The 18119-nt window shown below is 41.3% G+C and overlaps 1 protein-coding gene across 2 annotated transcripts in view; it reads right to left on the bottom strand.

Moving 5' to 3' along the window:
- Positions 1-4319: 4319 nt before the first annotated feature.
- TMEM192 (transmembrane protein 192) overlaps positions 4320-18119 on the bottom strand; it is a 35661-nt gene continuing 21861 nt past the window's right edge. For both annotated transcript variants that reach the window (XM_004433583.3, XM_087437452.1), the window contains exons 5-6: positions 11848-11950; positions 4320-11526 (exon numbers count right to left, since the gene is read on the bottom strand). In XM_004433583.3, coding sequence (XP_004433640.2) covers positions 11388-11526; positions 11848-11950 — 242 coding nt within the window. In that variant the 3' untranslated portion in view covers positions 4320-11387. The remainder of the gene's footprint in view (positions 11527-11847; positions 11951-18119) is intronic.

The raw sequence follows: 18119 nt of genomic DNA, 5'->3' as shown, positions 1-18119 counted from the left end.
CACATATGATTGCAATGTCTCTCTTACAACAGTCGCAAGCTTGACCTGTCGGCACAGTGATTGATGGACACCGCAGGTATCGTGTCCATGGGCATGGCTGGCGGCAGGTCTGTTGTCTCGAGTTGGGTGGTCACAGGATGAGCACAGCAATCAAATCCTAGCCTAGGGAGAAATGCTTACCCTTAAGGAAATGCCAATGTGGGGAAAGTTGCATCCATATCTTACGGGCATTTGTTCTTATCTTTGAGACATGTTAATTGCTTAAAGCAGATACACAATGAATGAACAGAGGCCTCCGGCACTTTTTGGAAAAACAAGGTCAGGCCGAATTAGTTTTACACCAAATGGCTTCCTCATATGCTCCAATATATCCTATTGCTTGCCATTTATTTATCACCATTTCCCCAAATCCCTCATTTATTTTTATTATTGTTTTGGTTAACTTACTATTCAGTGTTTAAGTTATGACAGTTAATGCTCATCCATGTCTGATCATTTTTCCTTTTCTACCCAACTTTTAATTTTTTCTCAGGTTAATCTTCCTCCATTTGAGCTTAGTGTTCTATGTATTATTTACTACTTCTCATTAATAATGCAAATCCAAAGTGCTGGTTCTCCATCTCTCTCAGGAATTAAGGAAGACCTCAAATTTTTTGCCCTGAACAAAGGCAGGGATGGACTTGCCATTTACTGAAATGGGGAAGACTGACTGCAGCAGGTTTGGGGCAGGGGAGATGAGGAGTTCAGTTTTGGAAGTGCTAACTTTGTGATGTTTATTGGATATCCAAGTGTCAATGAAGCAGTTGGACAAGCAGTTCTGGAGTTCAGGAGAAAGAGCCAGACTGACAACACAAATTTGGGAGATTATTTAAGACAATGAAACTGGACAAAATCACAAAGGGAGAGTGTGTAGACAGAGATGAGAAGAGCGCCCAGGACTGAGCCCTTGGGCTCTCCAACCTTGAAAATCCAGGGAGAGAAAATTCAGATGCCAACCAAAATGCCTGCTGCAGGCTACCTCTCTCACTGATTTCAACTAAAAACCTGGACAAAATACAAAAAGCAATTACCTGAGGACCCTGAAAAGTAAGTAATGGCAGGTGGACTGAGGAGGGAAGGCACAACTTGAAGAGCAACCTGTAAGGTGGTAGTGAATTTCCTGGGGTTTTTCCTCCTTTATCACCCAGCTTAGACCTGAGATGATGAATCAAAGATAGCAAAAACTCAGAGAAATCCATCTTGTCAGAGGACTGGGAAAAGGGCCCCTGAGGAGTGACTTCTTTCTCTGTTTTTCTCTCCTAGCTCTGCCCAGAGATCAGCCCCAGCCCCAGTTGGGGAACTGCACTCCCAGGCTGGGGAACCGGGAAAAGGGACCCCCTACTTGCAAGGAGTTGGGGAGGATCCCCTGTTATTTTTTCTCTTTTGCTTTTTTGTTTGTAGGGCAGGCCCAGTTGCTCAAAACCGTACAATAGCATGGGAGGCTGAATTTGCAAGAAAACCCCATCTTTCTGGCCACAGGTAATTGGAGAAGGGAGTCAGAGAGTGGGGCAAAAGGAGGAGAGAAGTGGAAAAGGGAATTCCCTAATTCTGTGAGTAGTTACAGGCTTACTCCTAAACTGCACATAAGGGAACAACCCAACAAAGTACAGCAAATGCTTTGAGAAATGAACTAGAATGTAAACCCCTATGAAGTCCCAGACAACTCCTGAGTGGCTCATGCGAGAGGCAGATCCAAACATATAAAGAACTCTTAAAAATCAACAATAGGAAAGCAAACAAATCAATAAAAAATGAATAAATAATTAGACATTTAATCAAAAACAAGCATGGCAAATAAACCCAGGAAAAGACGCCCAACCTCCTAGCCAATGGTGAATTGCACATTAAAAACACAATAAGGGCTGGCCCCGTGGCTTAGTGGTTAAGTGCGCACGCTCTGCTACTGGCAGCCCGGGTTCGGATCCCAGGTGCGCACCGACGCACCGCTTCTCTGGCTATGCTGAGGCCGCGTCCCACATACAGCAACTAGAGGGATGTGCAACTATGACATACAACTACCTACTGGGGCTTTGGGGAAAAAAAAAAAGGAGGAGGATTGGCAATAGATGTTAGCTCAGAGCTGGTCTTCCTCAGCAAAAAAAAAAAAAAAAAACCACAATAAGATACTACTACACACTTATTATAATAGCTAAAATTTTTAAAAAGTGACAATGACAAGTGTTGGCAAGTATGCAGAGAAACTGGAACTCATATGTGGCTGACAGGAATGACAAGTGGTACAGTTACTTTGGAAAATAGTTTGGCAGCTCTTCTTTTCAAGTTAAAGGTACACTCACCCTATGACTCAGCAATCCCACTCCTCAGTATTTACCCAAATAAAATGAAAACTTCACTGGAGCAAAGGTCACACAAAAACTTTTATGCAAAAGTTTATAGCAGCTCTATTCATAATAACTCCAAACTGGAAGCAACCCAAATGTCCTTCAACTGGGAAATGGATAAACAAACTGGCACATTCATGAAATACTATTCAGCAACAAAAAGGAAGGAAGTATTGGTATTCATGACATGGATGGATCTCAAATGTATTATACTAAGTGAAAGAAGACAGACTCCAAAGGCTGCATACTATATGATTCAATTTATATGACCTTCTGGAAAAGACAAAACTGTAGAGATGGAGAACAGATCAATCCATGCCAGCAATTAAGAGTGGGGGGAGAGTTTGACTCCAAAGTGAACGTATAACTAGGATATTTTGGGAGAAAGGGTGATGAAACTCTTCTTTATCTTGATTGCTATAATAGTTTCCTACTGTTGCTGTAACAAATTAACCACAAATTTGTGGCTTAAAACAACAAAATTTATTATCTTACAGTTCAGAGGTCAACTGTCTTAAAATCAAGGTGTTGGCAGGGCTGCATTCCTTCTGGAGGCTTTAGGAAAGAAATGGATTATTTCTGTCTCGCCTTTTCCAGCCTATAGAGGGCACCTGTACTCTTTGGACCATGGTCCCTTCCTCCATCTTCAAGGCCAGCAGTGTAGCATATTCAAATCTCTCTGACTTCTACTTCCCTTGTCCTATCTCCTTCACTGACTCTGACTCCCCTGCCTTCTTCTATCCCTTATAAGGACCCTTGTGATTACATTGGGCCCACCCAAGCACTTTGAGATAATCTCCCCATCTTTCATGATACTTAATTTAATCACACCTGCAAAATCCCTTTTGCCATGTAAGGTAACATATTCATGGGTTCTTGGGATTAGACATGAAAATCTTTGGGGGTGAGGGGTGCACATTATCTTGTCTACCACAGCCTATCCTCTGGCCCCACATGCAAAGATTCACATCTGTCCCCCATGCAAAACACATGATTCACCTCATCGCAACCTCCCCCAAAGTCTCACCCTATTACTATAATGGTATTGGTGATATAACTTTATCCATACGTTTTCCAGAAGTCATGGAACTGCATACCAACAGTAAATTTTACGGAATAGAAATGTTAAAACTGGGTATAGAAAAAGAGGAAAAGCAAAGGAGACTGAGAAGAAATCATCAGTAAGGTGGGAAGAAAACAAAAGATAGTGGTGACCTGGAGGCCAAGTAAAGAAAGTATATTAAGGAGGGCGTGATAAACTCAGATGCTGCTGAGATCCAGGACGAGGGGTGAGAACTGGTTTAGCAACATGGAGGCCTCTAGTGACCCTGACAACAGTAGTTTCTGTGGAGCAATCGAGGAAAAAGTCAGATAGAAATGCGGGTTCGAGAGAGAACTGGAGGAGAGGAACCAGAGACAGTTAACATAGACCAGTGCTACTCAAGTAGCCAGTCCGTGAACTACTTGTTACTGGTCCTCCAGGAGATAAGGAGTTTGCACCAGAATGTAAACCAATACATTGCTCCCTTTACTGAGAAACCTTACTACGAAAAAAAAAGTCAGCTGGATCTCAACAATGTTTAGTGACAAAGTTGATTAACTTCTGGCTCAAGACTTGCCCTGTCTTCTCATGGACTGGTCACAGTCGGCAGAGCAGCACCAGACCACAGACCACACTTTGAGCAGGACTGGTAAGGCTTCGGAAGTGTTTTGTTACTTTACAACCTCCACATTTTTTATTGTTGCTTCCTCTCCTATTCTTTGGTCATTGTGAGTTTATGCCTTAAAAAATTCTTTACTATCATTTTAGCAGGGTTTAAGAGGAAACAGTAGTAAATTTGTATATTCGATCCACCCACCATCTTTTCTTGTAAGTATTAGGTTTTCTTTGTATTAATGGCATGTATTATTACTTAAAAAGCAGTTGTACTAAATATATTGAGTTATTTACGTTTTTTATGTAATATATGTTGAACATTTCATTAATTAGAAAATAATACATAGTCACTGTAAAAGTTTTAAATAATACAGAAATAGAATCAACAGCCAAAAATCCTTTCATTTTATTTTCTTCTCCTTGTTCAACCCTTCCACCTTTCATTCTCCCACTCCATAATCACATACTCTTTCCAGTGTGAACTACTAAGTTTGTTTCATATCCTTCTGGACTTACTTCTATCGATTTACACACACATACACACACACCATTTTTAACTTAAGTGGGATGTCATGACATTATACATATATATTCAACAATTCAATCTGCTTTTTTACTTAATATATTAGAGGCATTACTTCATGTTGGGTCATATATATATCTATAGATATCTACATCATTTTTTAAAATGCTACACAGTTTCATGCCATGAATCCATCACAACTTTAAAGATTCATCTATTGAATCTATACATTATTTCATATGCTCGATATGAAACAATACTGAAGTAAACCTTCACTCATGTAACCTTTCACACATGAATACTTTTGTAGGAAAGATTGTTGGAGTCAAAATTATTGGATCAAATTACCATTGAAAATGCTCTTCCAATTATATGGCCATTATTGCCATATCCACGGGTCCATTTGTGCACACTCCTGCCCAAACCAGATGTAACCAATCTCTTCACCCCTGCTACTCTGACTTGGAAAAAATACCCTATTTAACTAACATTTCCCTGATAGGTAGTAAAGTAAGATATCTTTTCATATATTTTTTGGCCACTGTCTTTCATTTACAAGCCTTATGTATTTGTCCTTTGTTTATTTTTCTTTGCTTTTTTAAATCTTAAATTTAATATCTGAATAGGTATAAAGGTCAAGTTTCAAAATTCAAAAGGTAGAAAGGGATATACAATGAATTCTCACTGCCACCCTGTCTCCTAGCCACCCAGTTCCCCTTCTCAGAGGCAACCAAAAAGACTAGTTTTTATAGATTTAGAGACAGTCAGTGCATATATAGGGAAATGCATATGTAAGGAAAACGTACACATATCTTTTCTTTTTTGTGTGTGAGGAGGACTAGCCCTGAGCTAACATCCGATGCCATTCCTCCCTTTTGCTTGAGGAAGAGTGGCCCTGAGCTAACATCTGTGCCCATCTTCCTCTACTTTATATGGGACACTGCCATAGCATGGCTTACCAAGCAGTGCGTCGGTGCGCACCCAGGATCCGAACCCGCAAACTCTGGGCCGCTGAAGCGGAGCGCACACACTTAACCACTTGCGCCACCTGGCCGGCCCCACATATCTTCTAACACAAATGGTAGCATGCTCTCCACTTTGTACCTGGTTTTACTCAAAAACATTATTTGGAGATTATTTCTTCTTGGTAAATAGAAGGTTGCCTCATTCTTTTTGATGGTGTTATTTAACCAATCCTCTACTGATGGACGTTTAATCTGTATTCTGATCTTGGCTATTACAAATAATCGTGCAATTAATGCTTTAGCATAGTGGGAGTATATCCCTAGGATAAATTCCTGGAAGTGGAATTGCTGGGTCAAAGGACATACCCATTTGTGATTTTAACAGATATTTCTACATTTGCCTTCCACAGGGGTCACCAATTTACATGTCCCAATAGGACACATGAGACGGCTTGTTTACCCAAACCCTTGCTCACGGGGAGTAGTAACATTTTCACATATCTGGTTTGCTATCTCAGTGTAGGTCAATTAGCATTTCTCTTATTGTGACTGAGGTTTATCATCTTCTCAAAGGCTTATGAAGCATTTGTTTTTCCTTTCCTGTGAAGTCTGTTCATATATTTGGCCCTTTTGGTGGCAGTCCCTTCTTTTTCTTAGGATTTGTAGAAACTTTTTTTTTTTTTTTAAAGATTTTATTTATTTATTTATTTTCCCCCCAAAGCCCCAGTAGATAGCTGTATGTCATAGCTGCACATCCTTCCAGCTGCTGCATGTGGGACACGGCCCCAGCATGGCCGGAGAAGCAGTGCGTCGGTGCGCTCCCGGGATCCGAACCCGGGCCGCCAGCAGCGGAGGGCGCGCACTTAACCGCCAAGCCACGGGGCCGGCCCTGTAGAAACTTTTATACTAGAGAATTCTGCCCTTGCCTGTGTAAGGGAAAAACACACTTTTGCCTATGTTTCTTCTCTACTCTCAATCCTCTACTACACACTGCTTCACTTCTGACATTAGATCTGTGGATTTTCCACACGTGAACCAATTCTGCGACATCAGCTGGGTGTCCTAAAATTTAACTCAATTCTGAAATCATCTACCTGGAGATAGTGTCAGATCTCATAGGTTAAGGGTTCAGTTCTACAAGACTGCCACCCCCACGCATGCACACACTTCAGAAGCCAATCCCAAGTCCAGTTTGTTACCTGTGCTTCCCATGACCCCTGAGAGGTCATCATCAGGACTTTGCTTTTTACAGAGGTAGGGAACCATTAGAGTAACATGATCTGATGTACATTTTAGAAGGAGCTCTTTGGCTGCTGTATTAAACACTGATGTTTTTTATGTGTGTGTGTTGGTGGGGGAGGTAGTGGTGGTTAGAAGCTGAAAGACCACTTAAGAGACTATTACCATAATTCACGTGAAGATGACAGATTTTGGATCTATTTTAAAGGAAAAGCCAGCGGGATTTGCTGATGGATTGTATGCGGGGTGTGAGAGGAAGAGGAGCTACCATTATGGAGATGGAGAAGGCTGCAGAGGATAGCTCAGCTCTGGACATCCTATGTATGAGATGTCTTTTAGACATCCAAGTGGAGAGCTAAAGGAGGTAGCTGGGTGTATGAGTTTGGAGTTCAGGGAGAAAACTCAGCTGGAGATGCACATTTGGGAGCTGACAGCTTGTAGACTATATTAAAACCATGAGACTGTGTGAGATCACCAAGAGAGTGAGTGTTGATGGAGAAGAAAGAGGCCCAGGGACTGAGCCCTGGAGCACACTAACAAAGGAGACAGATAAGGAATCTGCAAAGGAAACAAAACAAGAAGCCACTGAGGCTGGAAGAAAACTAAGAGACAGTAGTGAACCACAAGCCAGAATGAAGAAATTAATCAAGTAGGGAGTGATCAACAGAGATGAATGCTGCTCATCGGTTAAGAGGAGACCTATGCTCGAGGAGAGGAGACTCGTCCCTCGCTTAAGCAATATGGAAGGAAGGTATGGGTAACGTTGACAAGACCAGTTTCAGTGGAGTAGGAGGGTAAAAACCTAGACTGGATTAGAGAGAATGGGAGGAGAAGAATTAGAGACAGGCTTCTCTGGTTTACAAATAAAACAAAACAATTTTCCTTAGGAAACCTAGGGAATGTTTTGAGATTTCTGTGATTGTCATATATTCAAGGTTTGTTTCCTCAAGAATTTAAGAGCCTACCAGATGGGAGTTGTGTATTCAAGACTTAAAAAAGCGTCTCTGATCAGGTTCTGAGATCACCAACATAACAGTGTTGAGGTAAGGTATAGGAAGATAAGGTAGAGGAATATGGGCATGGATGTCAGCCCAGGGCCAATCTTCCTCAGCAAAAAGAGGAGGACTGGCAATGGATGTTAGCTCAGGGCTAATCTTCCTCACAAAAAAAATATATATATATATATTCACTCGAGCCCCTACTGGCTCTCACATGACAGAAGATATCTGACGTGGTTTACAGATTCATCTGTGTGAACGTTTTCACCAGTGCTGCGTGTTTGAAGAGTCATGGCAAAAGAACCCAAAACAAACTAGGAAATGTTTCCAACAAATATAAACTGATGACTTTCCTTATATATTAAGGAAGATTATGTTTTTAAGAAAAAGAATATCCTAGGAGAATAATAAGCAAAAGACAAATATGCATATCACAAAAGATTTATAAAAGGCCAAAGAATATGGGGAAAAATGGCTCAACTTCATTAGTATTCACAGGAATGCAATTTGAAACAATGACTTTCTTTTTTTAATCCATCAGATGGGCTAGGATTAAAAAGACTGATAACCTCCACAATCGGTAAGGGTATGGACAACAAGCAGTATAAATTAGTACAATTTCTTGGTGGTGGGATTTCAAATAATTTTTTCCTTTATATTTTTCAGTATTGCCATTAAAAAATAATGAGCTTTTAACTCAAGAAGTCACGTTGCTATTGTCATTTGAAATAAAATCTCAAAATTAACAATATAGAAATATATCCACACATATATACACAGAGATACTTTTAATAAAATGTTACTATACCTGCCTGAGCTCAGGGCCATCTTTCTGCCGCCCATCTTCCATCCGCATTGCACTACAATCTGATCGCTGCTACTTGCTTGCTTACAACCCCTCAGTGGCTCCCACTCCAGAGCAGGCCCCGCAGCACAGAAAGCATCAAAACCCTCCAAGATCTGACACTCTCCACCTCTCCTCCCATGTCCTACCTCACACTTTTGGTTCAAGCTATACACCGTGCTTATGATCATTTGTAGCCATCTGCCTTCTTTACTCATTAATTTTTGTGTGTGTGTGTGTGCATGTGTGAGGAAGATCAGCCCTGAGCTAACACCCATGCTGATCCTCCTCTTTTTTTGCTGAGGAAGATTGGCCCTGAGCTAACATCTGTGCCCATCTTCCTCTACTTTATATGGGACGCCACCACAGCATGGCGTGACGAGCGGAGCATTGATGCGTGCCCAGGATCCGAACCAGCAAACCCCTGGCCACTGAAGCAGAGCGTGCACTTAACCGCTACGCCACCGGGCCGGCCCCATACTCATTAATTTGCCTGGAAATCCTACAGCCCCCTTCCTCCCTAGGGTACTGTCTGACCTGGAGCCCCTATAGTACCTTGGCTGACCAGCATTATTTCACTTAGCACAGAGCCTAGAAATCCTAGTCCTCTCCCTCCTTAGAATGTAAACTACAAACCAGGATCTTTCTTCTTAATTTTTGTATCCATCGTGCTAGCACAGTACCTGCCTGGTGAATAGAATGCTTAACACACTTACATTGTTTTGGTCATTTTTCTTTTTTGCTAATTCTGATACTTACTTTCACTTTATTGTTTGAAATGTTCATTATTCAGCTTAGAAAAGAGTATTGGAGGTTATACAGACAACACATCAGAACCTGAGTATTCTAACTTTTTAACTTTTCCTTTCTCTATAAACCAAAGTTCATCCCATAAACCTTAGAAACTGACTATAGGTCCAAACTGAATCTAAAAATAAATAAGAATTCATCATCTACCACCAGTGTTTTCTTTTCGAAAAGGAAGACAGCTGAAGGCAAAGTTTATAGGCTCTTCCAGAACATAGAGACAGATTTCCAGAGAAGGCAGTGGCTTAGAGACGTACTTATTAAAAAAGGAGGAAAGGGCCGGCCCCGTGGCTTGGTGGTTAAGTGAGTGCGCTCCACTGCTGGCGACCCGGGTTCGGATCCCGGGCTCCCACCGGCGCGCTGCTTCTCCGGCCATGCTGAGGCCGCGTCCCACATACAGCAACTAGAAGGATGTGCAGCTATGACACACAACTATCTACTGGGGCTTTGGGGGGAAAAATAAATAAATAAAATCTTTAAAAAAAAAAAAAAAAAAAAAGGAGGAAAGATGAAGGGAGGGAGGAAAAGTCAGGAAACTAGGATACAATCTGAATTTTAAAAATACAATTTTGGCTTTAGTTTGTGAATGTTGTCATTTTGGGGATTCAACGATATTACCAGTAGAGGATGCGTAATCACCTTTACCTTAGTAGAAAACTTTTAGAATGCCCCAGCAATGGCTGTAGCTGAAGGAAACAGGTGTTTGCCCTCTGTAAGTAACAGCAGATGTGACCAAATGAACACATCCCTTGTCAAACAGTTGTGCATAGCTCAAGAGTTTTCAAATCACATATTGATTATTCAGCTAATGACTGAAAACAATTAGCAGCATACATTATCACAACATCCCCTCCCCTCATCATGTTAAGCTTTCAACCAGTCTTTCTAAGGCAGCATGTGAAGGTGCCAATAGCAAACTGATGAGTTAAAGGGACACACTAGGAAAACTGGAGAAATAATGCCATTTACTCATAGAAATGCTTCATTGTATCTGGAGAATTAGATATGTTTAACATCTGCATATAAGTTGATATGACATTTTATTCCCACCATAATTTTTAAATATAATCCAAGACTAAAAAAGTGTCTTTTTTCTTTTTAGACAAATTTAAAGCCTCAAAAGATCCCTTTCCTATAACTGAACTTATAGATCCAATGAAGGTATAGTTAATACAGAAATACACAGCAACTTCCTGAAGAAGGGTGAAAATAAAGAGAAAGTTTCAAGTCTTCTCTAAGTATTTCAGTTGTTGCCACTGGAGATGCCGCTGATGTAACAAGCAGCATCGGTCAGTCTAACACTGGTCATTCTAACACTGGTCAGTCGAACACTGGTCCAAGTCATCTGCATATCCTATTTCTGGAGAATAAGAAACTGTAGGAGTTTGCATAGTAAATCACCTAATGAGACCTTGGTCCTACAGTGAGAAAATTCCTTATAAAAGCTACCTGGGCTAAGCTGTCATCCAATACCACACAAGCATATAAAATACAGGATAAGGCTCCATCAGAAAAAACATTAACCACAAGAATAACGACTTCTCTCATCAGTTTAAAAGTGGGAAGATCTTACTTGATCAAAGCCCTGTTTTAACTAGATTGTCATGTCAGACTTCCTCTATAAATAGCCAAATTATTACAGGGTTCTAATGTCCTGTGGAAGAAGTGTTGGCCAAGGAGATGTTTAAACTATGCTTTTGATCCTAGGATAAACCAAGCAGTTAAATAATTTCAAAATGTGCAAAACAGACATTGTCCTCGAGTTATCGAGGCTCTACAAAGTATCTTTCAAATGATCCACAAGCCCTTACGTATTAAATAGCCACACAGGTGAGAACCAAATTCAGGCTTCCAGCAAAAATTGTAAAATGTTACTTGGCAAAAGCTTCAATTGCCTATGACAGCTTGTCAGGTAGCCATTGTCTTAAATTCCTCTGGATTCCTCTGGAATAGCTGTCTTTACCTTGAGCCTCTCACATTCTACTTGGCTGAGAGCTTAGGTCACAGGAAGTGAAAGCCAACAGCCGCTTACTCAACAGTGCATTGTGTCGCTTCAAGTATACTATTATGTCTCCTTGCTTTTCAACAACTTCTTCTAGGCTTGAAATAGTCCTGCAAAGAATCAAGATATTAATGGGTCACACATATTCACCAATACTCAGTCTCTTTGCAAATGGGTCCCCACCAGTTTTCAGTACAGCATATTGTATTTGTTACTTTTTCTTAGATATTATAAGCCAAGGCATTATTCCAAAATGGGATTCTTCCACTAGACTTGGTTTTACCACAGCTGAACAGAAGTAAACAAATCAAACATAATTCTAAATGCACACATGCAAAGTTGTCAACTCCAAGCATAGAATGGTTTCTAGATTTCCAGGGACAACTTTTAATTCTCTTTCTCTAATCTTTTACTCCCCACCCAAAGCTTACCTGAATCCAGTCTCTGAGGTAATATTGATGGGGTGAGCATAGATTTTTTCTTCTTCAAGTACATCAGGTTGTGGTTTGGATTTATTAAATTTTCGAATTTTCACTAAAATAATAAAGTCATTATTGTCAGGTTATCTAATTATGATAAATTTTCTACTTCCATTTAGTCAAATGACATTCATTGGCTATTTTTTCCAAATAAGTTAATAGGCATAAAAATGCTTCATAAAGTGAAGAAAAAGGTTTGTTTATCGACGTACTCAAACATTTGAAAGTCAACGATGGGGCCGGCCCCGTGGCTTAGCGGTTAAGTGTGTGCGCTCCGATGCTGGCAGCCCGGGTTCGGATCCCGGGCGCGCACCGACGCACCGCTTCTCCAGCCATGCAGAGGCCGCATCCCACATACAGCAACTAGAAGGATGTGCAGCTATGACATACAACTATCTACTGGGGCTTTGGGGGAAAAATAAATAAATAAAAAATTAAAAAAAAAAAAAAAGAAAGTCAACGATGTGCCAGGCCCGTACTAAGCGCTGGGAATACAGGGATTATCATTTTTATTGATAATAATAGTAGCAGCTACCATTTTTTGTGCACTTAAAACACAGAAGGCACAGGTGAACTGCTTCATGCGCACTGCCCCATGAGGCTCTCAGAACCGCCCCTGCGGCAGGTGCTCTTATCTCTCTTACTTTCTATAATCGAATAATGGGAAGCTCAGGAAAGTCAGAGACGCAGCCGGGTTCTAATCCAGGAAGCGTGACTTTAAAGCCTCCGCTGTTGGCACTACCCTAGAAAAAGAGCTACTAGTCCAAGGAAAAATACAGATAATAAGCCTACATTCCAAGACAGTACGAAATGGACCCAAAATCAAAGCTTGTACAAAGAGCTATGACAGCCCTGGAGAGCAGCCCCTTACTCAGCAGGAGTGGTGACGGGAGGGAGGATCAGAGAGCAGGAAGTGGTGGAGCCCAAGTCCAGCCTTGAGGGAAACACAGGAAGTAATCACACAGGCCAGGGGAGTGGAGAAGAAGGTGCAGCAGGAGGCTGAACAAACGCTTAGGATCTTGAGAAGGCGTGTGTGTACGAGGGTTGTGGGAGTGGGGCACCGACAGCAGGTGAGGCTGGAAAGGCAGGCAGGGAAGACATGAGCGGCTGGTGGGCCATGCCAAGGCATTTAGATTAGATCCTGAGAGCAAACAGCAGTCATTAAAAGGATCTCGTCATCATCCCTGAAGAGCAGGAATGGGCAGGAGCCAATTCGTGGAGAGCCTTTTATGCCACACTAAGATTTCAGCTTTTCTTCCCCAGGCCATTAGAAACCTCTGAACAGGGAAGTTGTTAATGATCAGAGTTACCTATGAACATGATCACGCTGGCAGGAGTAAGGAATATGAATCAGAGGACAGAGGGAGGGAGACCAGTAGTGTGCCTCCTGGAATTATCCATGCAAGACGTGATGAATACCTAACCAAGGCAGTGGCATTGACAAAGGAAAGGAGACAGATGTGAGAGGCAGGTGGACTGAATAGGACCGATGAAACACTGATGGAGACTAAGGTGGAAGGAAGAATCCAGGATGACACCTAGGGAGGTGCAGGCTGCCACTGTTAGCTGAGATAGGGGAGGAGGGAGAGGATGGGGAAAGGCTTTGAAGAACAGGAGAGGAGGCTCAGTTCAGTTCTGATCTTGTTGGTACCTATGGGACACGCAGATGGAAATCATCACTAAGCAGATGAATATAAAGGTTTGGGTGGCTCTGTTCATTTAGGGGCTGCCCACTAGTGTATAGATGGTAACTAAATATGGCGAATGAAAAAGGATGAGGGCTAGTGAGAGAATGCTGATACCCACCCACCCATATTAAAAAAGCAGGGAAAAAATCTGCTAAAAGAGAATGTAAATAAATATCCAGAGAGGTAGGAGCAGAATCAGGAAAGAGCAGTCAGTGTTCACTGCCCTAAAAGTGAAGACGTGTAGAGGATCCAGTGAATTTGGCAGTTTGGAGGCTACTGATGAACTTGGCAGTTCTTTGGGATAAGTGGCATCACGGACTGAATTGCGTTCCCCCCAAATTCATATTTGAAACCCTAAGCACCAATGTGGAGATAGGGCCTTTAGTGAAGTAATTCAAGTTAAATGAGGTAAAGGGTGGGGCCCCGATCTGATAGAGGAAGAGACACCAGGGATGCGCCTGCACTGAGCAAAGGCCACGTGAGGACACAGCAAGAAGGCAGCCATCTACAAGCCAAGGAGAGGCCTCAGGAGAAACCAAACCTGTCAACACCTTGATTTTGGACTTCCAGCCTCCACAACTGTGAGAAAATAACTCTGTTGTTTCAGTCACCCAGTCTGGGCATTTTGTTATGGCAGCCCTAGCGAACTAACGCAAGTGGGCAGAAGTCAGCTGCAACGAGGTAGATAAGCAGAAACAATGAAGGCTTCCAACTCCTCAGGTCTGACAACAGACAGAGCAGAACAATTTGCATCTCTGAATAACAGCTACTGTACTGTCTGAATAACTCTGGGACCTGGCTGGAACCAGCAGTCTCCACCACAGAAGGCTACAGGGGAAGAAACAGCAAGGGTTGAGCCAGGTCTTAATGAAGGCAGTGACTGTCAACTCAGACTGAACATGAGAATCACATGTGCAACTCCAAATGAGCCAGAATATTCAGCATGTGGGGAGGGGGAGGGGTGGTGGGTTAGACCCGGGCACCAAACTTTTGAAAAGCTCCACATATGATTCTTTCCTGGTGAAGAAGATTGGCCCTGAGCTAACATCCATTGCCAATCTTCCTCTTTTCGCTTGAGGAAGATTGTCTCTGAGCCAACATCTGTGCCAATCTTCCTCTATTTTCTATGTGGGATGCCGCCACAGCATGGCTTGACGTAGGTCTGCACCTGTGAGCCCTGGGCCCCTGAAGCAGAGTGTGCAAACTTAAGAACTAAGCCACAGGGCCGGCCCCAGATTCTTTCCTTTTTCATAACAACTTTTGAGATATGATTCACATACCATGCAATTCACCCATTTAAAGTATACAATTCAATGGTTCAGTATATTCAAAGAGTTGTGCAACCATCTCCACAATCACATTTAGAACATTTTCATCACCCCAAAAAGAAAGCTGGTATCCACTAGCAGGATTCTCCATTTGCTCCCTGCCTCCCCAGCTCTAAGCAACCACTAATCTATTTTTTCTCGCTATAGATGTGCCTGTTCTGGACATTTCATATACATGGAATCATATAATATGCAGTCCTTTGTGACTGCTTCTTCTACTTAGCATAATGTTTTCAAGGTTCACCCATGTTGTAGCATGTTTAGTACTTCATATATTCATTCCTTTTTATGGCTGAATAATATTCTATCATATGGATATAACACATTTTGTTTATCTATTCATTAGTTTATCCTAATATCATTTAGGTTGTTTCCATGTGCCTATGATAAATAATGTTGCTTTGAACATTTGTGTACAAGCTTTTGTGTAGATATGTACATGTTTCCAGTTCTCTTGGATATAGACCTAGAAGTGCAATTGCTGAGTCATATGATAAGTCTATGTTTAACCTTTTGTGGAACTGCCAGGCTCCACATATGATTCTGATGTGCACTCTCAGCTGAGAACTAGGCTGAAGAAGCTACAGCGAAGAGGTTAAAGAGAAATGTGAAAACATTAGGCGATATGCAGAGGGTTCATCAGAAAGGACCACGAAGGACCAGGCCGTATGACACAAAAGAACAAAGTGAGGTCACATATAACTAGGAGCCCTTGACTTTTAGGTACGGCAAGGAAGTTACAAATGAGAAGCACCTACAGCTTCAAAGGGCACAGGCACAAAACCTGAGGTGCTACTGCTCCCAGGTTAGAGGAGACTGGGACTGAGCCCCGGGGCTCCACCACCAACAGGTCAGGGAGAACACTCAACAAAGGAGAAGATGGGGCCCAGGGAGGCAGGCAGGAAACCAGGGAAGCCAGAGTCCCAGAGCGTTTCAAGGAGGGAGTGATCAACTGTGTCAATTGTCATCCAGTAAGATAAAAGCAGAGAATCGACTGTTATATAAGGGCTGCTGGGGAATCTGAGCTATGTTTATATCTTATCTCTCTAAAATGGTGTCTTCCACATAATAATTCCTATATAAAGGAACAAACTTGGAACAAGTCTAAGCTTCCTGAATTGGGGCACAAGAGATAATAGGTACACAGTATTAAAGTAAAAATTAAGAGGCAGGAAAAAAAGACTCATAGTCTGACAATATAAAAATGTCCATCTTTGGGCCGGCCGTGTGGTGTAGCGGTTAAGTGCGTGAGCTCCGCTGCTGGCGGCCTGGGGTTCAGATCCCGGGCACGCACCAGTGCTCCGCTTGTCAGGCCATGCTGTGGCGGCATCCCACATAAAGTGGAGGAAGATGGGCATGGATGTTAGCCCAGGGCCAGTCTTCCTCAGCAAAAAGAGGAGGATTGGCATGGATGTTAGCTCAGGGCTGATCTTCCTCACAAAAAAAAAAAAAAAAAAGTATATCTTTAAGACTTTTCTTTGCAGTATTTAAAATAAATTAAATTGGGGCCGGCCCCGTGGCTTAGCGGTTAAGTACGCGCTCCGCTGCTGGCGGCCCGGGGTTCGGATCCCGGGCGCGCACCGACGCGCCACTTTTCCGGCCACGCTGAGGCCGAGTCCCACATACAGCAACTAGAAGGGTGTGGAATTATGACACACAACTATCTACTGGGGCTTTGGAGGGAAAAATAAATAAATAAAAGTTTAAAAAAAAGAAAATAAAATAAATTAAATCGGATGCATTCAGCATTTTTTAGATCGCAGATCAGGCAATAACACCAATGCAAACTGCAGGGAACAAGAATCTTCCACCCCTTCCATCATAAGTCAAGGAAAGCATGCATGCGAGAACATCAAACTACTAAAAGACAGGTGGACTGTTCACCATTTACATCTTCCATCCTGTACTGAAGCTCTTACAACTTCAGGGCAGTTTTACCAGCTGCTGGAAGGCTGACAACTGAGGAGCATTAATTGAATCTTTGCCTTATTTTCCAATGAACGAAAAGCTAATCAAATTTAGTAACTCAACACTGTTTTAAATTTTATGTTCCTAGTTCCCCTATAGAGGCAGTCAAGCAAATTAGTGCTCAAAGAGAAGAGTCCACCTTGGTTTCTAACTGCACACTTATAATGCAAATAAATTAGTCAAAGTTAGGTTAGAATTAGTATATCAAAGAATCATGTCCTAAAGAGTTACTGTCAATGTTATCAAAACTAGCTACCTTTTAAAATCTTTTTAGTATAGAAAAGCAAGAAAAATGCATATATTAGGGACCAACCTTAAATTTTCTGTGACACTGAACAACAGCAACCTTTGTCCCTAGAAGCTATTCCCTAAATCTCCTGTCAGAGCCTACAGTACCTTTAAAAGAACATTATAATTTAAAAAGTAAACCTATTATTGAGGATATGGAGGAAAAATAGTCATATTTGAAGCTTCTAAAGAAATTCAATTATTTGCAGAAACCCTACATTAAGTAAATTTATAATTATCATAATAATTATAAACCTTTCCTAGGTACATCATCTATTTATTTTTCAAATCTGAATTACCAATTATCAGGTTTTCTTAAAGTAGGAAGCATATTAATTTGAGATTTAAAAGACAATTTTTAACAGTGTATTTTATTCAGATAAAAAATTTAAAAATTAATGTAAATAAAGATGAAATACGTTTCTAAGTCTTTGACTATAGATCAAAGCAATTCTTTTTAATTAGGAGACAATGGATTAAAATAAATGGTATATGCTAAAGGAAAATTCTTCCTGTTCAAGTTTAGGTGTCATGTAACTAATATAGTTGTGTCCAACTGTAAAAATTAGTTCCTCTCAGGATTCTTGGAACATCTGCTTCCTCTGCCTCCTTTTAAACGGTCTCAGGTTTTTTGTCTTTTTGTTTTTAACATAACCTGTCTTATTTATAGTATAATTAATTTTAAATGCTACAGCAAATCCTTTAAAAATAGTACAGTAAATCCCAGAGAAATAAATCTTGGACTACATTTTAACAGTATTGATTTCCCCCTATTTACATGATGACGTTCACATTATCTTTGGAATATTGTTGTCACCTCCTTCTATGTCACAGAGCATCCTATAGGTATTGTAGAAAATACTTTACCAATGGCTTATACCCCTGGTTGTAAATAAAAATTGTAGGGACATTATAAAATAACATGCTGATTGAATTCTATTCTCAGATCTAA

Source organism: Ceratotherium simum, chromosome 12 (genome assembly GCF_057802395.1).
Source record: "Ceratotherium simum simum isolate JZ-2026a chromosome 12, ASM5780239v1, whole genome shotgun sequence".
Classification (NCBI taxonomy): Eukaryota; Metazoa; Chordata; class Mammalia; order Perissodactyla; family Rhinocerotidae; genus Ceratotherium; species Ceratotherium simum.
Note: the sequence above shows the minus strand (reverse complement) of the source record. Positions and strands in the feature narration are given on the sequence as shown.